The 24,442-nt window shown below is 42.0% G+C and overlaps 1 protein-coding gene across 5 annotated transcripts in view; it reads right to left on the reverse strand.

Annotated features, from left to right (window-relative positions):
* Window positions 1–24,442, reverse strand: part of LOC138763886 (HORMA domain-containing protein 1-like) — a 74,614-nt gene that overhangs the window by 15,795 nt on the left and 34,377 nt on the right. For all 5 annotated transcript variants that reach the window (XM_069938818.1, XM_069938815.1, XM_069938816.1 and 2 more), the window contains exons 4-11: window positions 21,914–21,977; window positions 19,398–19,434; window positions 19,133–19,153; window positions 17,963–17,989; window positions 6,454–6,521; window positions 5,250–5,401; window positions 1,669–1,904; window positions 662–733 (exon numbers count right to left, since the gene is read on the reverse strand). In XM_069938818.1, the coding sequence (XP_069794919.1) occupies window positions 662–733; window positions 1,669–1,904; window positions 5,250–5,401; window positions 6,454–6,521; window positions 17,963–17,989; window positions 19,133–19,153; window positions 19,398–19,434; window positions 21,914–21,977 (677 nt within the window). The remainder of the gene's footprint in view (window positions 1–661; window positions 734–1,668; window positions 1,905–5,249; window positions 5,402–6,453; window positions 6,522–17,962; window positions 17,990–19,132; window positions 19,154–19,397; window positions 19,435–21,913; window positions 21,978–24,442) is intronic.

Raw genomic sequence — 24,442 nt, forward strand, 5'->3', positions numbered from 1 at the left:
TGCAAATTCAGTGCTTGCTATGGGCGCTATGTTCCCTAGATACACCACTGGTAATCACTAAATATATTGTGATCTGAGAAAGCTAGCATCATTTTGTTAAGAATAATTAAGACTATTTCAAACTTTCCAAAATGGACATCCAGGGTCAGCAACAGAAACTCTATTGAGGGAGGGGGGCGCTGCAGTGACACTACCTTCTCACTACGCCAGTCGGTACAATTTAGGGCCCCTTTAAAATAAATGCTACAAGCCCTGCAGTCCCTTAATCTGGCACAGTTTACTAATTGGTAGTGCAATACAAAAAAAAACAACAGCATATATATGTAAACAACTAAAGAACTGTAACAAATGTAAACAAAATGATTGTGCAATACAGAGAGAATAAAACAGAAAAGAAAATCAACAAAGTGCATAGGTAAGAGACCTTAAATGAGTTTGTTATTAAGGAGTCTGATGGTAGAAGAGTAGCAGTTGTTCCTGAACTTGCTAACAATTTTAAAAATCCATTAGTTGAACCAAGCATAACTTCAGAAAATCTACCAACAGATGACCTGGTGATGTGATACTTCTATCTCTAGAAACTGGACCACATTACCCAGAAGTAACCAGTGCAAAACATGAAAGAAGGAAAAAAATCAAATGAGGTAATCGCATTACTAACCAGTTCTTTTCCAAGTTTTGTCCTTTTGCCTGATACATTCAGCTCTGCTGCCTTTGCTACCAACTGCTTTATCTGAAAGATAAAAGATCTATAAGGCACATATATTAAAAAAAGATATTTTGACGATAGTTCTAATTTTCTTTTTAACATGAAAGAATGGATTTCACTGAACATGTTTTCAAGAGTTACCCCAACTTCTTGTGAATGATTTCCAAATCAAAATCAAAACCAGTGAGACCGAAATATCTCTAGAGGCATTCAAATGATGTCAGGAATTTTTAAAAATTAATTACATTGAAGTAAATTTACAGGAAACAGAATAAAGTTTAGAATAAATGTAGGAAATAGAACTGAGAGCAGCAGAGTGATCTAGCTCGTGGAGCTGCTGCCTCACGACTCCAGTGTCTTGGGTACAGTTTTTACCTCCAGTGCCACCTGTATAGAGTTTGCAGGAGTAAAGCCCAAGTTTGTGATATTGCAGTGATTTCAGTGCTTGGTATATTGGTTGTTAGATTTTCTATGGAATCAGCATTATCACAGTAAAATCTGGGATTTAACAAATGATGGATTAAATGAGATGCAGATATGCCACGATTTAACAAAATGTTGATGTGCCAAGAATAAAATTGCTCAATACATGAAGGTGCACTTTTTATCCTAATAGAAATGAAATTAGATGTTTTGTTGAACCATCACCAGATAAAATGCCTCAATAGGAAGCTGAGGGGTGACAAAATCACAAGGGGAAAAGACAAGGTGATTTATCAGTCTTTTCTCTAGGGTAGTACTGTCTATGTAGAATGAGTGCTTGTGAAATTGTGAACTCTTGCCATGTAAGGCACTAAAAAGTTGCTTTTGGTGTCACATCATAAATATTCCCAAGTCTTTTCTACTCTGAATCAACAGAATTTTATGAAATTTCTATCTTTCTTATATTTGTTTCTAGTAGAGCTCACTGTTTTACAGACATTTATTATTCCTAAATAATATTTAGCATAGGAACTTACACTTATAGTGGATTTGACTTCCTCCATCCTCTGTTGTGAAGTCTCATTTTCCTCATTTAGCATGTTCTCTTTCTCGAGCTGTTCCATTGTCTCTTTCTCTGCAGTGACCCGCACTTTCATCATGTGAAATGCAGTGGGCACATCACCAACTTTAAAATGGACTGGGGTCCCTTCAAACCACAGAGCATCACACTCTCCTTTTTTAAACCCTGGTGGCTGATAGTCAGGAGGAGTCACTGTCATTTAAAAATATATGAATCAGGAAATCACATCTGAAATGGAAATTGTTTATAAACTGCCTGGAAAATATTTGATTAGAACAGAACAAAAATTAGGAATAATCTTCAGAAATAGGCTGGAGTTTAGAGGAAAATGGAAGAATTGTTCAAGAAATATAAAATAAAAAATATTTACTGCTAAAAATACACAAGGTAATCAGTAAGTAAATATCACATAACTGTCTGAGCTGTGTACACTGAGGAGAGCTGAACCATAATATCACATAACTGTCTGAGCTGTGTACACTGAGGAGAGCTGAACCATGATATCACATAACTGTCTGAGCTGTGTACACTGAGGAGAGCTGAACCATAACATCACATAACTGTCTGAGCTGTGTACACTGAGGAGAGCTGAACCATAACATCACATAACTGTCTGAGCTGTGTACACTGAGGAGAGCTGAACCATAACATCACATAACTGTCTGAGCTGTGTACACTGAGGAGAGCTGAACCATAACATCACATAACTGTCTGAGCTGTGTACACTGAGGAGAGCTGAACCATTGAATTATAGTGATTAAACGTTAAAAGTTATTATTGGATTGTCCTCTGTGGTATTCGGTTTTACTACTGAAGTCCCCAGAGGTGAGTGACCAAAATAATTCAATTCTAGACATCAATATACTCTCACTGTAGTTGTTTCACCAGCATATTCATCTCCTTATCCCTTTCTTTCTGAAAGCAACCAAAAATACATCACACATTCTTTGTTCAAAAACACTATTTTGTGGTCACTATTACATGTACATCTCTCTTTTAAAGTAACAATGCATCGTCACATCTTATTACCACGATTTCATATTTTAAAGGTTTCTGTAATTGTCTAATTGTCTCATTGAATTTACAACTCCTTGAAAATGAAGCAGCCGATGCTTCTATGCAGCAATATTCAGATATGGGGTGATAAGTGGCAACTAACATTCATCAGCTACAAGTCACAAATGATAATCTCCAAAAAGAGACAATATATCAATGTACTTTTGACATTCAAGGACATTACAATCACTGAGTCCTCACAACTATCATCCTTGATAGGAAAATAGGGTCCTCAATGACCAGAAACATAACTGGACGATATAAAAAATAAAACTAGAGGTTAGATGCTAACTATCTCTGGTGAGTGATTCAAGTCTGCACTCACAAGCATTTCCACTATCTACAAAGAATATAGGAATGTGATGAACTACTTTCCACTTCACTGAATGCAAATAGCTCCAATAACACTTGAAGTACAACACAATCCATAGGCACTTTCAGGTGGCCGAAATACCCTGATGTAAAGTCGCCTATTGTACTCCAATGCAGCTGTCGGGTGGCACCTGAAAGTGGAGTACCCGGCCAGGAGGAGCACTTACCTAACCCTCCTCCTGTAGGTATAATCTCTGGCTCCGAGAATCCCCCGTTGCACCTGAAAGCAGCAGTGGGACTATAGCCACAGTCCACAGGAGCCGGTGTTCGCTCGGACGCGGCTCTCCTTCAGCTGGCACGATCAGGTGACAGAAAGGCGTCTTCTCTGCGGCCACCTGAACGCTCCAGCTGTACTCCCCTCCCCCCCACCTGCTGGCGCATTATCTGCATCTGAGCACCTGAAAGCGGCTCATGACAAAGTAGTGCACTTAACAGGCAACCTATCCATCACCCTATCATTCACTTGCTTAATCTTATGCAAGCAGAAAGCAGAATGCATAAAATCCAATAGCACTTTCCAAATCCTCAACCTTCACAACAAACAAGGCAGCAGGTGCACAGAAAAGCCACACCTGTAAATTTCCCATTGTGTAAGAAATGTATTGTCACTGGATCCACATCCTGGAACTCTCTATCCAATAATGCTGTGGGAATATTTGCTCCAGGACTCACCCACTCTACTGTTCTCGCAATTGTCATTAAAGGATCTATTCATTATTTCCTGCCGTTCCACCCCCAAATTATGTGAAAATGCCTTTTTCCTTTGCCTACAAACCCTCTCCCTGCTGTCCTCCCTTACTTGAACCCCCTGTCCCCAACCATACTAGTTTAAAGCTCCCTTGGCAGCCCTAGCAAATGCCCCCACCAGGAGACTGGTCCCTCTGGGATTCAGATGTAACCTATCTTCCCCAAAAAAGGTCCCAGTGGTCCATGAACTTGAATCCCTGTCTCTTACTTCACCCCTTTAGCCACATATTTAACCTCCACCTGATTCTATTCCTGCCCTCATTATCACTTGGCACAGGAAGCAAGCCAGAGATTACACCGTTAGTGGTCCTTCTTCTAAGCTCCCTACCTAACTCCCTATATTTATTCTGCAGGACCACTTCCTCCTTCCTTCTAACGTCACTGGTACCAACATGTACAACCTCAGGCTCTTTACCCTCCAGGATGTTCTGGACACGCATAGTTACATCCAAACCCTGGCACGAGGGAGGCAAACCACCATCCGGTTTTCTTTAACGTGTCCACAAAAACCTCTATCAGTCCCCCTGACCATCAAATCCCCTATAACTAGCGCCCTTTTCCTCCTATCCCTACCTTTCTGGGCTACAGAGGCTGACTCTACACCTCTGCCTTCCTTAGTCTGACTATCCCCCTCCTCAGTACTCAGTACTTCTACTTTAACAAGAGAAATGAGTAATCTACAATGAATGCTGGTGTTGATGTAGAATGGTCAATCTCTTTAAAAAATCTTGAGGCAGATACCCTAATCTAAAAAGATCAGCATCTTTAACGTTTAACAATTGTCCTTAACCTTTAAAAGTGAATTGACTTTAACAAATCACTTGCATTTCTTCCAGTGTGCTGTGTCCTGTATTTGATATTCACAATGTGGTTCCTCCTTATGTTGGACAAACCAAACTCTGATGAGATGACCACTTGTTAAACAACTACATTCAGCCTGCAGGGCAATACTGAGCTTCTAGTTGTCATTTTAATTTTCCATCTCACTCCCACATTAACTAACAGTGTTTCCTGCACTGTTCTAATGAGGTAAAGGAACAAAACCTCATCTACCTTCAGGGTATGTTCCAGCTTCAATATTAAATTCAACAAATTTCAAATTTCTCTGTATGCATCAGAACCAGCCAGCGTTATCCATTTGTAATATTAACTTTTTTTTTGGCTCCTGACATGGTTTAATGGGCTAGGTATTTCCTTCCGTTCTGATTTGCACAAAATGACATGAACATGTTTCTTGATTTGCAAGTGGCATAAGTAGCACGTGATGTGAGCAAAAAAGAGTTAAACAAAGCATTGTCAAAAATCTTTAAACTGGAATGCAGTTGCTTATACAAATGAACGCAAGCTGAAAAGTGAATTTACCTTCATCATAATAGAAGAGTTTCATTGTCAGAGATACATCATTAGGAAGAATTTCCAGGCTTTGCATCAAGACAAATAGCTTACGGATGAGAAGTATGGAAGCTTTCTTCGTATCTTGAAAACTTACTTCTGTTCCAATAGAATTGTTTTTGCTGTACAAATTTAATTACATTGATGAATTTCTTTCTACCTTTGACATTTTCCTTGTTCTTGAACAGGGCAGTTGACTTTTTGTGTCAGAAAAAAAGTGTCCAAAAACTATTACTTGCTATGAATTCAAACATCCCACGTCTCCAGAATGGAGGACCATCGCCTTCCCAAGATCGTGTTATATGGCGAGCTCTCCACTGGCCACCGTGACAGAGGTGCACCAAAGAAAAGGTACAAGGACTGCCTAAAGAAATCTCTTGGTGCCTGCCACATTGACCACCGCCAGTGGGCTGATATTGCCTCAAACCGTGCATCTTGGCGCCTCACAGTTTGGCAGGCAGCAACCTCCTTTGAAGAAGACCGCAGATCCCACCTCACTGACAAAAGGCAAAGGAGGAAAAACCCAACACCCAACCCCAACCAACCAATTTTCCCCTGCAGCCGGTGCAACCGTGTCTGCCTGTCCCACATCGGACTTGTCAGCCACAAACGAGCCTGCAGCTGACGTGGACTTTTACCCCCTCCATAAATCTTCGTCCGCGAAGCCAAGCCAAAGAAAGAAAAGAAAACATCCCACTGTTCTATTACATTTTTGGCCTTTCCTGGCAAGTCATGAATTCCTTCATTTAAGCATACAGATCTGGTATTTATACTGTATTTTTTACTTAAGCATGCTATAATCTATCTCAGAACACTTAGCAGGTTTTAAGGTACACATTTTGGGTGTGAGTACTGTGAGAAAGCTTAGATCTATGCCTCGAAAACTGGCTCCACCTAGATTCTTAAATCTGCCTGCTACTTTCTGGGTGAGGTGTGCACAGTGCTGATGGTAGTCAAATAAAGGAACTTGGTTCCTACGACACCATTGAACTGGTGAGAAAATGGTCTTTAATTTGGAGCACAGCATTTCAAGTATAGATTAGCCTTGAAGTGGGTGCAGTGAAGATTCACTGGAATGGTACCAGAGCTAAGTTGTGAGGACAATTTGCACAAACCAGGCTCATAGTCCCTTGAGAGTCAAATCAAATCAAAGGAAGGAACAAAGCTACTGTACCTTAAAATATCCAGCTTTGGTCCATCTGCAGTGTACTTGAATTTAAACTGGTAAGACTCAATAATATTCTGTAGATAGACATATAATTACATCTAACAGAGTTAATTTTCACTTATATTCAAAATTTTAAAAAGATATATTTATATGCACAGGGACACCTTGTTTAACACGGTTTTGAACAGTGCGGGTTTTGATATAACACTTTTTATAATTTTAATGTAGTAATAACAAAAAAATGTTAATTTTTAAATATTTTATTTTTTTCCATAAATATACAATATCAAAGTATAGCAGAGACGCTCAGAGTGGGGCAAAGCCACAGCCTGGAAGTTGACATAGCTTCCACCCCCGCTGAGGCACTAAGGACTTTGGGTCTGGATGGGCCTTTTTAAGTGAACGATTTGAAACCAGTAAAGCAGTGACTCCATAACTCTGCACGACTCAGTGTGTTCCTTTCGATTAAGCGGCTTACTAGCTGTGTGTGTGTGTGTGTGTGTGTGTGTGTGTGTGTGTGTGTGTGTGTGTGTGTGTGTGTGTGTGTGTGTGTGTGTGTGTGTGTGTGTGTGTGTGTGTGTGTGTGTGTGTGTGTGTGTGTGTGTGTGTGAGAGAGACGTTAGCCAAACACTGAGTGATAAACCACGAAGAGTCAAAGGTGAGTTGAACCAACTGCTTTACTGATTCAAAGGCCACATGCTTAGGAACCCTCTCCCAACAGCCCCCACAACCTTCGGGATGGAACTGATGTCAGCCGCCAGGCTGTGGGCTTGCCCCACACCCAGAGATCTTGTAGTCAGATCTGTCATGGACTTGCCCACGACTCCGTAAACCGGTTCACCTTTTGCATGGGCAAGCCGCCACATGACCCTTCCCCCCCCAACTCCAGAACCGGTGTTTGGAGGTGTGGAGTCCACGGCCAACAGCTTGTTAGTCCTTTTGGGTGGCCGACCTTGTCAGCGTGGGGGTGGCACACTCACAGTGTTCCAGGTCGAGGTGGTAAATGGTGAAGGTCTCCTCACGGTTGATCACGTCGAGGACACATGTAGTTCTGTTCTGACGCACCACCTTGTATGGGCCCTTGTACGGACACTGCAATGGAGTCCGGTGCATGCCCCTGCGAATGAAAATGTAGTCCTTGAGGAAGGTGTCGGGCTGTGACTCAAGGTTGGGACAGGAGCTAGAGTTCCTACCTTCTCTTGGAATCTTGTGAGCACTGCCATGGGTGTTACTTGTGCCACGGGCCACTGGTACAAACTTCTCTGGAACCGTCAGTGGGGTGGCATATACCAACTGCGCCAACGACATGGGAGCCACATGGATACTGAAAAGCACCCATAGAAGCTTGTTTACCAAATCTTGGCCTCAGAGCCAACTTCACGTTCCAGGCCATGGTGTGGTTTATCTGGATCCCAAGTAGCTGTGCCAGCGCCAACGTGAACTATAACTACCACCCCCCCACCGTCTGAGGCAACAATGGCAGGCAGGCCAAAATGTGCAACCCAGCCTGCTGTGAGGAATCTGGCGCAGGACTCCGTGGACATGTCGGCGAGGGGTATGGCTTCTGGCCACCTGGTGAATTTTTCGATCATAGTGAACTGGTACCTTGCCCCTGGGAGACCGGCAGCGGACCAATGATGTCCACATGGACATGCTCAAACATCTTGAGCATCGGCTGGAAGGGTTGAAGATGGGACTTCATGTGCCTCTGGACTTTTAAGGTCTGGCAGTGTAAGGATGTCCTGGCCCAGTGCCCAACCTGCTTGTGTAGACTGGGCCAAATAAATCTGTCCACCACCAGTTGGATGGCTGCCGAATGAATGGGTGGACCAAACCATGTAATGCGTTCAAAACGTAACCTTCCAAGTGGCTCGAACAATGGGCTGGAGTTGGCCGGTAGACACATCACAGAGGAGCTTGCTGCCTGTTAGGCTGACGGGGATATCGTCAAGTTGCAGGCCCAAGATTGTGGTACGGTAGGTTGGCATTTCTTCATCTAGCTGCTGTGCCTCGGTAAACGCTGTGTGGTCCAAACCCGAGGACAGGGAGCGCACCGAGTGGATGGAGAAGCAAGACAGTGCATTGCCCACAATATTTTTTCTGGATGTGATTTTGACGGTTGTGATATACACCGAAATGTATGACAGGTAGCTTTGCTGATGGTGAACATGGATCAAACACTTTGGTGAATGCAAAGGTGAGGAGTTTGGTCTGTGAAGACTGTGAACTCCCGCTCCTCCAAGAAATACTGAAAATGCTGTATGGCGAGATAGTTGGCTAGCAGCTCCCTGTCGAAGGCACTGTATTTCAGGTCTGAGGGTCGCAGGTGCCGAATGAAGAATGCAAGCAGTTTCCATTGACCTTCAATTAGTTGTTCCAGCACGCCACTGACTGCTGAGTTGAAAGTGTCAACCATGAGGGCTGTGGGCACATCCACCCGCAGGTGTATCAGGAGAACTCAGCCTGATGTCTTGGTATATGTGGGTACAAACGACATTGACAAGAAAAGGAAGGAGGTAATGAAAAGGGATTACAGTGAGCTGGGATGAAAGCTGAAAGACAGGAATGCTAGGGTGGTGATCTCGGGATTACTACCTGTTCCAAATGCAAGTGATGAAAAGAATGTAAGGATAAGGAAAATGAACGTGTGACTGAGGGGCTGGTGTACAGGGCAAGGATTTGGCTTCTTGGATCATTGGTATCTCTTTTGGGGAAGGCATGATCTTTACAAGGATGGGTTGCACCTAAATCCATTTCAGTGGGGCAAGGTTTAAACTAATTTGGCAGGGGTATGGGAACCAGAATGATAGGGAAAAGGGTAGGGAAGATAAAGTAATGGCCAGGAAAAGTAAAATAGGAAAAGTAATGTTGGGAGGAGAAAGTAAAAAAAATCAGATGGTGCCGTGAGTTTTCGGGTCAATGATAGTGTTAACAAAATTACAAAGAAAAATAGTGGGCAGAAAAATCAAAAGAAAAGGTTACAGAAGTCACTAGATATTAAAAGGACAAAGAGCATAAGGGCACTTTATCTGAATGCCCGCAGTATTAGAAATAAGGTTAGTGAACTTGAGGCGCAAATCGGTACCCATGCCTATGATTTGGTAGCCATCACGGAAACATGGCTACAAGGTGACCATAAATGGGAATTAAACTCTCAAGGGTATCAGGTGGTGCAAAGAGATAGACAGGATGGTAAGGGAGGTGGAGTTGCACTCTTAATCAAAGATGAGCTCCAGGCAGTAGTGAGGAATGATATAAGATCTAAAGAGCATAATGTTGAGTCCATTTGGGTAGAGATAAAGAATAACAAAGGGAAAAAATTATTGGTGGGTGTTATCTATCGCCCACCAAATAACAATAGTTTAGTGGCACAGGAAATAAATAGAGATAAGTGAGGCATGTAATAATGATACAGCAGTAGTCATGGGGGACTTTAACTTCCACATAGATTGGGAAAATCAAGTTGGTCATGGGAGTCTGGAAGAGGACTGTATAGAATGCATCCGCGATAGCTTTCTTGAGCAGCTCTCCTGGATCTAGTGTTGTGCAATGAGATAGGTAGAGTAAATGATTTAATAGTCAGAGACAATCTGGGAAATAGTGATCATAGTATGATTGAATTTCTCATTCAGATGGAAGGGGAAATGGTTAGATCTAAAACTAATATATTATGCTTAAACAGGGGTGACTACCATAGGATGAGGAAGGAATTGGACAGAGTGGAAGGGGAGCACAGGCTAATTGATGAAACAGTTGAGGAACAGTGGAAGATTTTCAAAGAAATATTTTGTAATGCTCAACAAAAATATCTTCCGGTCAAGAAAAAGGGCAGCAAGGGAGGGAAAAATCAACCATGGTTAACAAAGGAAATAAAGGAGAGTATAAAATTGAAGGCGCAGGTGTACAAAGCTGCAAAGAGCAGTGGGAAACTGGAAGATTGGGATAACTTTACGAGACAACAAGGGGTTACAAAGCAGGTAATAAGAAATGGGAAAAAGGATTACGAAAGTAAATTGGCACAAAATATAAAAACAGAAAGCAAAAAATGTTATAAATATATAAAACGGAAGAGGTTGGTCAGAGTTAACATAGGACCCTTAGAGGATGAGAAAGGAAAACTGGTAGCAAAAAATGAGGAAATGGCCGAGGCATTGAACAAATATTTTGTGTCAGTTTTCACAGTGGAAGACACATCCAGCATGCCCATGTGCGGAGTTAAGGATGCGAATGTTGGGGAGGGCCTTGATAAAATAGTTGTTACAAAGGAAGTAGTGATGGAGAAACTAATGGGACTAAAGCCAGACAAATCACCTGGTCCTGATGATATGCATCCAAGGGTTCTGAAGGAAATGGCAGAAGTTATAGTTGATGCATTGGTGGTTATATATCAAAATTCCTTGAATTCTGGACAGGTCCCAGCAGACTGGAAGACAGCAAATGTCACGCCACTTTTTAAGAAGGGATGTAGGCAGAAGACTGGAAATTATCGGCCAATTAGCTTGACGTCTGTAGTTGGAAAAATGCTTGAAGCCGTCATTAAAGATGAAATAGTGAAACTTTTGGAACGTAAGGGTTCAATCAGACAGATGCAGCATGGTTTTAGAAAGGGAAGATCTTGTTTGACAAACTTGTTAGGATTCTTTAAGGATATAATGGGTGCGGTGGATAGAGGGGAACAGGTTGATGTTGTATATTTGGATTTCCAGAAAGCGTTTGATAAGGTGCTGCACAAGAGACTTATCAGTAAGTTACAGGAAAGTGGAGTCCGGGAAAGTCTATTGGCATGGAGGCAGAGAGTCGGGATAAATGGGAGTTTTTCAGGTTGGCAGAGAGTGGTAAGTGGGGTGCCGCAGGGGTTGGTGCTAGGCCCACAACTGTTCATCATTTACATTGATGACTTGGAGGAGGGGACAAAATGTGCTGTAGCCAAGTTTGCGGATGACACCAAATTGAGTGGAAGAGCAAATTGTAATGAGGATGTGGAGAGTCTGCAGAGGGATATTAGTTAAGATGGATGAATGGGAAATGTCTGGCAGATGGAGTACAATGTTAGTAAGTGTGAGGTAATTCACTTTGGCAAGAAAAATAAAAAAGCTGAATATTATTTAAAGGGTGAAAAACTACAGCATGCTGTTGCGCAAAGGGACTTGGGAGTGCTTGTGCATGAATCGCAAAAAGTTAGGTTGCAGGTGTAGCAGGTTATTAAGAAGGCAAATGGAATGTTGGCCTTCATCGCTAGAGGAATTAAATTCAGGAGTAGGGAGGTAATGTTGCAACTGTATAAGGTACCGCACCTGGAGTACTGTGTCCAGTTCTGGTCTCCATATTTGAGGAAGGATATACTGGCTTTGGAGACGGTCCAGAGGAGGTTTACTAGGTTGATCCCTGGGATGAAGGGGTTGACTTATGATGAAAGATTAAATCATCTAGGATTGTATTCGCTCGAGTTCAGATGAGAGGAGATCTTATAGAAACATATAGGATTATGAAGGGTATGGATAGGGTAGATGTAGGAAGGTTTTTTGAGCTGGCAGGGGAAAGTAAAATGAGAGGACAAAGTCTCAAGATTTGGGGGAGTAGATTTAGGACAGAGATGAGGAAAAATAGTTTTTCCCAGAGAGTAGTGAATGTTTGGAATTCTCAATCCAGGGAAGTGGTTAAGGCTGCTTCTTTAAACATATTTAAAATTTGATTAGATAAATTTTTACATGATAGAGGAATTAGGGGATATGGGGAGAAGACAGGTAGGTGAAGTTAGGTCATAAATTAGATCAGCCATGATCGTATTGAATGGCGGAGCAGGCTCGATGGGCCATTTTTGGCCTACTCCTGTTCCTACTTCCTATGTTCCTATGAATGGCATTTGCAAGGGCGTCCTTGGCTTGCTCAAAAGCTGCTGCTGATTCCATGTCCCAGGTGACTTCCTTGGACTTGCTGAACATCAGGCTGAACAGGCATTGCATGATTTGGGCCAATGACGGTAGGAATCAGTTGTAAAAGTTGATCATGCCCACAAACTCCTGTAGGCCATTGAATGTACTGGGCCTGGCAAACTGGCATATGGCCTCAACTTGCGCCGGCAAGGGAACCGCTTCATGCCGGTCAATGCGGTGCCCAAGGAAATCGATGGCCGTCAGTCCGAACTGGCACTTCCCGGGGTTGATGTTCAGGCCGTATTCCGGCAGCAGAGTTGGCACAGGTGCATCAAATGCTCTTGGTGCGAGTAGCTGGCAGTCAGGATATCATCCAAGTCAGGGGTGTCAAACTCAAATCCACAGAGGGCCAAAATTAAAAACTTGGACTAAGTCGAGGGCCAAACTAAATATTTATTGAAAATTTTCAAAAACATCTGCATGTTTTCTCTTCTTTCAACATATGTAATGTTAAACTTTAGGATATAACTTTAGGAGGATAATGTTACAGGTCAGGAGTAGGTAGCTCAAGTTCACCCTTTGCTTGACCTGAGGGAAACATATTTGGTCCCTGTGGAGATGTAGTCAGCATTCACAGGCTGTGTCCATTTTGGCCTGCATCAGGACTCAGCATTTCATGCTCACTCCTCAGGCTCTAGGCCTCTATTCACCCTTGACCCACCATCCCTCTACCTGACCAGTCCTTTACCCAACCTCTACTCACCCCTCACCCCACTCGCTCTGCCTCTACCCACCCCATCCTATACACGCCCCTCTACTGCCTCTCCCCTCAACCTGTTCCTCCCTCTACCCGTCTCTCACCCTCTAATCACCCCTCCCCTACTCGCTCTGCCCCTCCCCTTTTACCTCTTCCCTATCCACCCCTCCTTCTACTCATCCCTCCCTCTAACTGCCCCTCACACCACCATAACTTCCCCTGCCCATTACTCCTCACCTACACCCTCTTCCCACCCCTGCTTACCCACCCACTCAGGCCCAGCACGCTGCCGATCAGCCTTTCCGGACAGCCACCATCTCTTTCTTCACGTGCAGGGCCGAACCAGCCGTCCCTGGGATCCTCGCGGGTGCAAGGGCTGAAGGCCGTGGCGACTGGGAGAAGTGTGCTCGCGCTGTGGAAGGGCCATCCGGTGCCAGTCGCGCGGGGCTCGCGCTGTCCGGGGGCCGTGCGCAGCCTGCCATGCCCGTTGCGCTGACAGGAAATCACAGGCGCTCGACAGGTGGGAGAAGTGACTGGTTGTGCGGGGAGCCTTCCAACTGGCTTGCCGGCTCATGACATCGACAGACTTCTCATGTTACAATTTCTCGTGTTACAATGGGGAAGGATGTGCAATGAAAGGGGAGGATGGTGGGGGTGACATTACCAAAAAACAGCATCAGCTCTCGCTGCAGGGCGGGCCACCTCTAATACATTTTTGAAATGATCTTGCGGGCCAAATATAATTATATTGCCCGCGGGCCAGAGTTTGACATGTGTGATCTAAGTAGATGAAGACGAAATGCAAGCCATGCCCTACTGAGTCCATGAGCCATTGGAATGTCTGTGCTGCATTCTTGAGTCTGAAAGGCATCCGCAGGAACTTGAATAGGCCAAACGGGGTGATAAGGGCCGTCTTGGGGACATCATTGGGTGGTCAGGAATCTGGTGAGACCCGTGGACAAAGTCGACCTTGGAGAAGAAGCATGCTCAATGCAAAAGTCCTGAATGTGAGGCACGAGGTAGCGGTTGGCCGTGGTGGAATTATTGAGCCTTCTGTTGTCACCACATGGCCTCCATCCTCCGGTCGACTTGGGCACCATGTGCAGCTCCTCCATTTTTCTGAACTCCTCCTTGGCAAGGTGGAGTTTGTCGGGCAAGAGCCTGCATGCCCGGGCATATAGCGGTGGTCCTTGAATGGGAATGTGGTGCTGTACACCATGCTTAGGAGCATCTGTGGAGAACTGCAGCATAATAATGGTAGAAAACTCCACTAGTACTCTGGCAAATTTGTTGCCTAAAAAAAGAGTCCAGGTTTGAGGCTGGTAACTTGGTTTCACCAACTGAAAAGGTCTGGAAAGTCTTGGCATTTACTAGGTGCTGTCCCTTGAGGTCTACAAGGAGGCAGTACTCCGGAGGAAATCTTCACCCCATAAAGGCTGTGACACTGCTACCAACATAAACAACCAGATGAAACGGCTGGAACCGAACTGTAGTGGGATGGTTCGCGTGCTATGTGTGCGAATATTGCTGTTGTTGGCAGTGGTGAGCGCCGGTCCTGACTTCCTGATGCAGGTGTCGTGGCTTGAGGGGAGCCCGTGTCTACGAGGAACTTTCACCCGGAGTCTTGCTCCCATAAGCAAAGGAGGCTATCATATTAGTCAGCCACCATAGCCATTAGTGATGGCCAGCCCCGGTGTTTCCTGCAAAAGAACAGCATGGGCAGCAATGGTGGACTCCTGAACCCCGTTTTTGGTGGTAAAAACACCAACAGTCTGAACTGAGATCGCTTTCTGCTGCAGGTGGCACCGCTTCGTTGGTGGCATGGGGAAAGCCTAGTTCTTAGGGCGTGACGTAGCAACTTGGTCAAGGGAGATCCGCCATGCTGCTTGGTGAGTCACAGGATATCTGCATGGGCCACTACTTTTGCGTGGGTCACTGAAATCGCAGTTAGCGATGCGGAGGTGGATATCTTCTGGCATCTGTTTGAGAAAGACTTGATTGAACAGTAAACATGGCTTATGGCCATCTGCTAGTGCCACCAGCTCGTTCATTAAAGCCAATGATGCATGGTCACCTAGGCCGTCCATTTGCAGCAACCGCACTGGACGCTGATGGCAGAAGAGCCAAAAGTACAGATCGCATGCGCCTTGATTGTTTCGTACCTGTCCACAACTGGTTGCTGATGTAGGAAGTCGATGATGCAGTCTGCTGTTTCCTGGTCAAGTGAACCAACCACATAGTAGAACTTTGTGGTGTCTGAGACAATTGGCCAGACCTGGAATTGTTCAATTCAGACCTGCAGCTGAGGTCAGCAGTTTCAGTGAAACTGCATTCTACGTGCTTCGGTCGGTCATCGTTGGGTCCAAATACTGTTTGGACTGTCGGGGTCACCAATGTAGTCGCGCTAGCCACACAGTGAGTGAAAAACCATGCAGTTTGTTAAACCAACCAATTCAAAGGATGCGCGCTTAAGAACCCTCTCCCAGCAGCCCCCGTGACCTGTGGGGCAGAATTGACTTCAGCCACTAAGCTGTGGGCTTGCCCCGCACCTGGAACTCTTAGTCAGATCGGCTGCAGACTTGCCCGCGTCTACATGAGCCAGTTCGCCTGTTGCGTGGGTGAGCCGCCCCAATATATATCTTTCTATTTATTTATGTATTTTAATCTATTTATTATATATATATCTTTCTATCTATCTTACAAAAAACAAACAAAACAAACAACCCCCCACCCTTTTCACAATATAAATCCACACACCGTCAGGGCTCACAATTACGATGACCTTAAAAAATTCTATATGGGGAAGTCACTTGCATTTTTACTACAGCAGCATCTATTATTGTCCTTTTTATTATTTTAGTTATAATTGGGCCCCAATGTGATACAAATATGGCTGCCATATCTTGATAAATATGTCATATTTGTTCTTCAAGTTTTATGTAATTTTTTCCATCGGTATGCAACTATTTATCTCAGCAATTCATCATGCTATATGTAGAGGAAAGTTCGATTTCCATGTAATTGCAATACTTTTCTTAGCCACTGCTAAGGCTATTTTAACAAATGAATTTTAGAATTCAGTTAATTTATTGCTTATTTCAATAAAATTGCCCAACGATAAATTTCCAGGTCGCCCATGAAGGCCACCACTGCTATCTTTGTTAATATTTCAGTAATATCCTGCCAGAAAGGTCTCACCTTCACACATGACCACATAGCATCTAAAAACGTTCCTATTTCTGTCCCACACCTTAAACACATCTCTGATATATCAGATTTTGATTTATGCAACTTCTGTGGTGTGTGATATAATTGGTGTAGGAAATTATATTGAAAAATGGTTAAATTTTATTAATATTGTGTTATCAATAGTGACACAATAATTTAACATGTTTTCCCCCCCACCCCCCAACCCCCATCCCTTCACTCACCTCTGGTGGTATTGGTGTTGGTGTAGGTGAAGTCGCTCCCCCTTGTGTACTCCTCTTCCTCGTACCTCCGGCAGCAAACCTTGGCATGATCCACAGCTCGGACATCTCCCCACCCCCACTCCCCTTTCCACAGTCTCCGAGTCAGCGGACAGAGGCCAGAGGGGGTGGTGTTTATATGCTGCCGGGCGATTTCCCAGTTCCAATTCCTGCCGCAGATAGCTGACCTCTTAATTGAGACGGAGGACCCTGTTCCCCTCAGCTCTTCCTCCCCATACCTCTTTGACCTCAGTGACCAGGATAAAACTCTCTCAATGGTGTTATAAAGATACGCATGATGAAAAAAAAGTCTAAAGAAGCGCAAAGTACACTAGACAAATATTTTCTTAAATAAACAATGTTCACTTATTGCCAATAAAGATCTTTGTCATTTCTTCTGTTTTATATATCCTTTTTAAATATTTTTTGCACAAGAATTCTAAATATTACATTACATTGTAATAATGCTTTGAACATTGTGGTTTTCCAAAATAATGAACTTTTTTGGAACATTATAACCGTGTTATACAAAGTATCCCTGAATTTAAAAACATTTCACCAAGCATCATGGTAGGGCTAGTCTGGAAGATCGCATCAGATCCTGGGTGAACTCATCAGAATTGGCTGGATGGTAGGAATCAGATATTAGCTGTGGAGGGTTGTTTTTCACATATACTAGTGGTGCACTGAAGGGACTGGTGCTGGATTCTCTATCTGTCATTTATATTAACCATTTGGATGACAATGTAGTTTTCATGGATAGCAAGTTTGCAGAGGACACCAATATTAGTGGTACAGTAGATAGTAAAGACAGCTGTCAGAAATTACAACAGGCTTTTGGTCAACTGAGAAAGTGGACCAAAGAAATCCAGATAGAATTCAGACAAGTGTGATTTGTATTTTGGCAAGTTACACCGGACAAGGCTCACATAGTAAATGGCAGAATCCGAGAGAGTGTTGTAGATCAGAGAGATCTAGGAGTGCAGCCATATTGTTCTTTGAAAATAGCAAAATATATAATATACAGAGTGGTGTAGGTGGCCTTTGGCATGGTCAGGACCTTGAGTATAGGAAAGGAACTTCATATTACAACTGTACAAAACAATGGTGAGACTACATGGAGTGAAGTGCAAAGTTTTGGTCACCCAACTACAGGAAAGGTAGCACGAAGATGAAAAGATTTGCAAGGATTGTAACTGGGACTAGAGGGCTTGAATGGACAAGTTGCCAGAGGAAGTGGTAGTTAGCTAACAATTGCAATTTTAAAAGATATTTAGGCAGGTTAATGGACCAGAGGGGTATGGACCTAACACAGGCAAAAGGAACTAGATTAAGTGGGAAATTTGGCTGGAAAGAAGAAGTTGGGGCAAAGGGACTATTTTTGTACTGTAAAACTCTATGTTGCTACAAATGCTTACGTTTGGATCCTCAGGATCTCTATGAACCTAAAAATAAATAAAATTTACAAAATTTACCATACACCCATTTTCATTCAGCATGCAAGCTTTTCTCTCCTGCCTCCATTATGACTTAAACTATTACAGATACTTCTTACAAAAACTCTTCCTTCTTTCCTAAAAACAGCAACTTAAGCCAATGTGAAAAGTGACAGCATTTTCCACACACCTTTTCATTCCTTTTCCAAATGACCATTCTTCATAGAGAAGGTGAGATGCTTGGCCAAATATTATTGGTAAATACTCCCAATTACCCCTACAAGTGTATGAAATTGGCACAAGTACCTCCAGAATGGTAGTTTGAAGTTTGTTGACAGATTGCAGCTCATCATTTATGGGATTGTTGATTATGTCTTTTTTATATACTGGAAAGAATAGTTTAAGTTTCTAACCTGCTAGACTATTTGATCTCACAACCTGTATGAAACAAACATCAATGCTGAACGGCTTTTAAAAAAAAAACATTTTTAAAAAGCACCATTTACAAAGAAAACCATAATATTCTGGAGAAAAAAAACATTATATTGTGTGTGTGTGTGTGTGTGTGTGTGTGTGTGTGTGTGTGTGTGTGTGTGTTATATATATATATATATATATGTATATTCACTACTTTCAAAGCACTTTATTATAAACCAATAGTTTCTTTTAATTGGTATTAATTTTCTTCTGTAGGGAAACACAGCAGCCAATTTGTGCATGACAAGATCTCATAAGCACAAATTAGGGAACCACAATATAAGCAACACTTGATGATGTTATATGTGCGATAACTATCAGCTAACATAAAAGAAACTGGCACTTTTTGAACTATATCATGAGATTTTCATGCCAAACTGAAACTGGAAGATGAGGACTCTGGTCATCAAATCAGATTTTAGATCAATTAATGTTTTGAACTGTTTATATCTATATATTTGAAGGCACTTTCATCTTTTCAGTAATTAACATTCTTCCAATTTCCAATTGTTTTGATTGTCATTTCTAAAATACACATTTTCATGCTTATTTCAAAATGTTTTTATTATCACTTGCAAGAGTGTAACATCATTATTGTTAACTCAAAAAAATCATGAAAATATTAATTAAAATATTACATCAATTAATAAATTTAATTTTTTGGAATATACTCACTCCCAGGATAATTGTTCGTAGCTATTGATACAAGGACACAGTTTATTAGTAATGTAAGAATATGTACTTATAGTGCAAGGAAATAGGAAATATTATAATTAATTTTTCTAATCTAGTGAAGTGGACATTAAAAAAACCCTGTATTTAATTCACTTTATTTACAAAAATTGTACTATTAATAATTTTAAACAATTAAGCAAACTGGGTTGGATATTAAAATAGAACATTAAAAAATAATCTTTTATTGGACACAAAATGGACTTACAAATCTTTTCTCCAAAGCATCAAAACACCCCATCATCCTAGGAAATGATATTTAAATAAATGTATTAATACTACAAGAACGTAAGACATAAAAGAAGATTCAGCTTATCGAGTCTACCCTGCTATTCAATCATGAGCTAATCAGCCCCACTCCCCAGCCTTCTTCCCGTTACCTTTGATGCCCTGGCTAATCAAGAATCTATGAATCTCTGCTTTAAATACATTCAATAACTTGGCCTCCACAACCACCTCTGGCAACAAATTCCAGATTAACCACCCACTTGTGAAAAAAGTTCCTCTTTGTCTCTGTTCTATGCAGATGCCCTTCAATCCTGTAGTTATGCCCTCTTGTCCAGGACTCTTCCACCATAGGAAATAACGTTTCTACATCTAATCTGTCCACACCTTTCAACATTCAAAATGTTTCAATAAGATCCCCCTAATCTCCAAAATTCCAATGAGTACAGGCCAAGAGCAATCAAACACACCTCGTATGAAAATCCTTTCATTCCTGTAATCGTCCTAGTGAACCTCCTTTGAACCGTCTCCAACGTCAGCACATCCTTTCTTAAATGAGGAGCCTAAAACTGCTCACAATATTCTGTGAGGTCTCATCATTGCCTTATAATGCCTCAACATCACATCCCTGGCCTTATATTGTGTTCCTCTTGAATATTCAGCAAAATGAGTGAAGAAGTTAAATGAGAGCCAGCTCTTCAGCGCTTGACGTCCTGCTTTGCGGAAACTGCCAAAATGTTTGGCCTGGAAGTCAGCCTGAAGAAAACTGAGGTCCTCCATCAGCCAGCTCCCCACCATGACTACCAGCCCCCCCACATCTCCATCGGGCACACAAAACTCAAAACGGTCAACCAGTTTACCTATCTCGGCTGCACCATTTCATCAGATGCAAGGATCGACAATGAGATAGACAACAGACTCGCCAAGGCAAATAGCGCCTTTGGAAGACTACACAAAAGAGTCTGGAAAAACAACCAACTGAAAAACCTCACAAAGATAATCGTATACAGAGCCGTTGTCATACCCACACTCCTGTTCGGCTCCGAATCATGGGTCCTCTACCGGCATCACCTACGGCCCCTAGAACGCTTCCACCAGCGTTGTCTCCGCTCCATCCTCAACATCCATTGGAGCGCTTTCATCCCTAACGTCGAAGTACTCGAGATGGCAGAGGTCGACAGCATCGAGTCCACGCTGCTGAAGATCCAGCTGCGCTGGGTGGCTCACGTCTCCAGAATGGAGGACCATCGCCTTCCCAAGATCGTGTTATATGGCGAGCTCTCCACTGGCCACCGTGACAGAGGTGCACCAAAGAAGAGGTACAAGGACTGCCTAAAGAAATCTCTTGGTGCCTGCCACATTGACCACCGCCAGTGGGCTGATATCGCCTCAAACCGTGCATCTTGGCGCCTCACAGTTTGGCGGGCAGCAACCTCCTTTGAAGAAGACCGCAGAGCCCACCTCACTGACAAAAGGCAAAGGAGGAAAAACCCAATACCTAACCCCAACCAACCAATTTTCCCCTGCAGCCGCTGCAACCGTGTCTGCCTGTCCCGCATCGGACTCGTCAGCCACAAACGAGCCTGCAGCTGATGTGGACTTTTACCCCCTCCATAAATCTTCGTCCGCGAAGCCAAGCCAAAGATATCTGATCAATGCTCCACAAAGTATACAAGTTTACTTCCTGTTTTTTCAGTAAGTACTTCTAAATTCTAACAATAAAAAGTAAAACACAATATACACGTATTTATTTAAATGACTGTAGATGCTCAAAATTAAAATACAAAAACTAAAATAAAGTTGCAGTTAACTTTCTAATGAAGGTCTGGGATCCAATTCAAATGAACAAGATTGTGCCATTTATTCTAACCACAATTAACACAAAGTGAAATAGTCAGATCCAAAGCACATCCACTCAGGATATATTCTATGCTCCTGAACAGTGGAGCTGTGGCAAAATGGGAAGTTATGTACCCAAGCTTGTTTCTAACTTCCACATTACAACAAGCAGATATGAAAGTAAGTGGTGAGTTGAATCATAAGAAGGATGTCAGTGAAGTTACTTGGTGTTGGAATTACTAGCACAAGGTAAATAAATTTATGTCCATAAACATGATGCACATAAGATGTATGTAACTGTCCTCCACTCATTGCATTTTCTGGAGATATTGTGCTGGGTCTATTGAAGGAATTTACTGTTAAAGGTTGATAATGATGAATTTATTATCATACACATTGTACAGTGTATGCAATGAAATTCTGTTTCTTCAACTGATATAAGGATCCTGATTTATGAGCAGATTCACTGCTTCCAATTGCTCTTTGGCTGGCACATTATTTTAATTAGAAACTCCATTTCTGCTTTTATTTAAGATTTCCAACATCTGCAAATTTGCAGTTCCTGCTGCAACCATTCTAGTACCTTCAAAAAAATTCATTTAATTATGTATTTTATTGTTATGATCACATGTAAGAAAAATTAAAAAAAATTATACTTACCATTTGACTACTTTGCATGCTCCAGGAAACCGACTATCTTCACGCAATATTTTTATACACATGCCTGGGAAACGGTATCATAATATCATTGGTTTATAATTCAAGAAAGTGGTAATAATATTATGAAATAACTTTAGAAACTATCTGCATAATTCTGTGTAATTCTGCTATTTAATAAATGGATGATTCAATGATTGGTGAAGGGATCAGATGGACCTGTACAAATTGGTAAGGAACTGTGAATGAACCAAGCATGTTCTTCATGTATGGAGGCCGAGGAGATCCTTTGGACAGGAGATCCTTTTGACAGGGGCTTGTCAAGGCAGTATCCATAAAGCATAATGCTGCATTTGTTCCATCAATACTTGTTTGAATTTTGGGATTCTATAATACAGGTACTAGTACTCTAAAATGCAAGGAATCAATATGAAGACTTCTTTCCATTAATATGGAGTTTGGTTGACCATCCCAATGCAGAAAAGAAAGATGTGACAGTCCAGCAGCAGTCTAGAATCAAATTGAGGTGAACCCAAATCTTGACTTCTGTGGCAAAGAAATCTAGTCACTCAAGGTTAAGTTTGAGGTCATATCTCAATGAAGGCAAAACTCCAATCCTATGGTCTAAAATAGCATAGGTTTCACATGAAACATATTTAGTAAAACTTAGTTTTTCCAAGTAAATAAAAGAGGTAATCTTTCAGACGAGTTACATTGAATATCATGCCAAAACAAATTTTAAGTTATAACATTTGGGAGAGATTTAATCAGAAACAAAAAATATTTCCAAAATGTCAGGGCAAATTTTCTAATTGCCACAAAGATACCCAGAAATGGGTGCATTATTGCTATACTCAATTTATTTGCATAGTGAATCACAAAAGCTGCAGATGCTGGGGTTTTGAGCAAAGAATTGCTGGAGGAAATCAACATACATGGGTAGAAATGGTCAGTCAATGTTTTGGGACTGGATCTCTTTATTAAGTCTCTTGTAAAGGGGTCATATTACTCATGGAAGATGTGAGGTGAAGGAATAAACCACCAAGAAAGTGGGTGGGATGGAAAGGAAACATTAGAGAGAGAGGGAGAAATATAAAAAGAAATGTATCCAAAAAAGGGATGGAAATAGTGGAATAATTTTAGGTAGGAGTAACCTAAAATTTAAAAAAAATGTTCATGTCCAGAAGAAATATGATGTGTTGTTCCTAAAGTTTGTGTTTGGCCTCACCCTGAGAACAGAGGAGGCCAAGATGATACACAGTACATCACTGCAACAATGGTTGGGGATTTGCAATTGTTGGTTACAGGAGGTCAAGTTTAGATGTCAGCAAAGCAGTCGTCCTATCAGTGTTTGGTCTCACCAATGATTAGGCCATTAGATTAGACAAAGTGCATGTAAAGCTCTGCCTCATCTGGAAGGTTTGTTTATGGCCTTAGATGGAGATGAAGGAGGAGATGTAGGTAGAGAAAAATTAAAAGCAATTTTTAATTAAAAGCAAATAGTCTGAGTAAAAATGTCACATAATTATTGCAGATTAAGAAGGCCTACTGTCAACTCAAGTAGTGTAATGATAACCTATACTGATTCAACAGCAAGAGAAATATCCACTGAAAATTTTACAAAACTTGACTAATTAAGCTATAAAAGAGAGGAATAGAGCATTCTGGGCTAGTCCAATTTGGTCCATATACTTCTAAACCTTTACTATCAATAAATCCGCCTGAATATTGTAATGAAATATTGGGAGAATTTGTTAGGTTACATATATATACACATTTTAAAACAGATCTTATTTGAAATATTGAAGAATTCATATTCAGTGAATTTTACAGAAAAAATGGAGAATTTTATGCACATTTCACAAGTAGGTGTTAATTGAAATGATGTCATGAAATGAATAGACATTGTTTGAATTGGAGACAGTCTGGCTGGTTGAATAACTACAAGGCTTCTGACCCTTTTACAAAGTGCTCACAGAAAGGTCACTCCTGGGCTTTGTTTACCTAAAACAACAGCTTGATCAAGAAAGAGAACTCCTGTGGTTGCTGAAGAAGGTGGGGGGTTTTGCAAGTGAGAGAGTCATATGGGCTTTCTAGCAGTCTCAGTTGAAGAGAGAGAGAGGAGACAAGCTCAACAAGCTCTCTCAGCTAGTGTGTGTGACTGAAAGCAGCTGAACAGAACAAGCCAGGAGAATCTTGTTGGAAACAGAAAATTCCAGAGTGGCAAATGGTTGGACATGCTATCTGTCTGGTGTTTCTCTTGGAATAAGTGAAATAGAAAGGAACTCTGTAGTGGCATGAAAGGACGAGGGTATCATCTGGAGAACCCTGATGGGGCAAGTTTCATCAGCGAGACATTGAGGTGACTAATGGTGGTACCTCAGTTGAGGAAATCCTGGAACAAATCTCTCCTGCAAACCCTACAAGAACCTTCCTGAGCGGTAAACATTTACCTTTCGAGCACCAAAGCCTGGTGAACTTTATACATGTTAAATTCTGTGCACAGTATAAGAATTGCCTGCAACCAGAGAA

The sequence above is a fragment of the Narcine bancroftii genome, chromosome 5, assembly GCF_036971445.1.
Source record: "Narcine bancroftii isolate sNarBan1 chromosome 5, sNarBan1.hap1, whole genome shotgun sequence".
NCBI lineage: Eukaryota > Metazoa > Chordata > Chondrichthyes > Torpediniformes > Narcinidae > Narcine > Narcine bancroftii.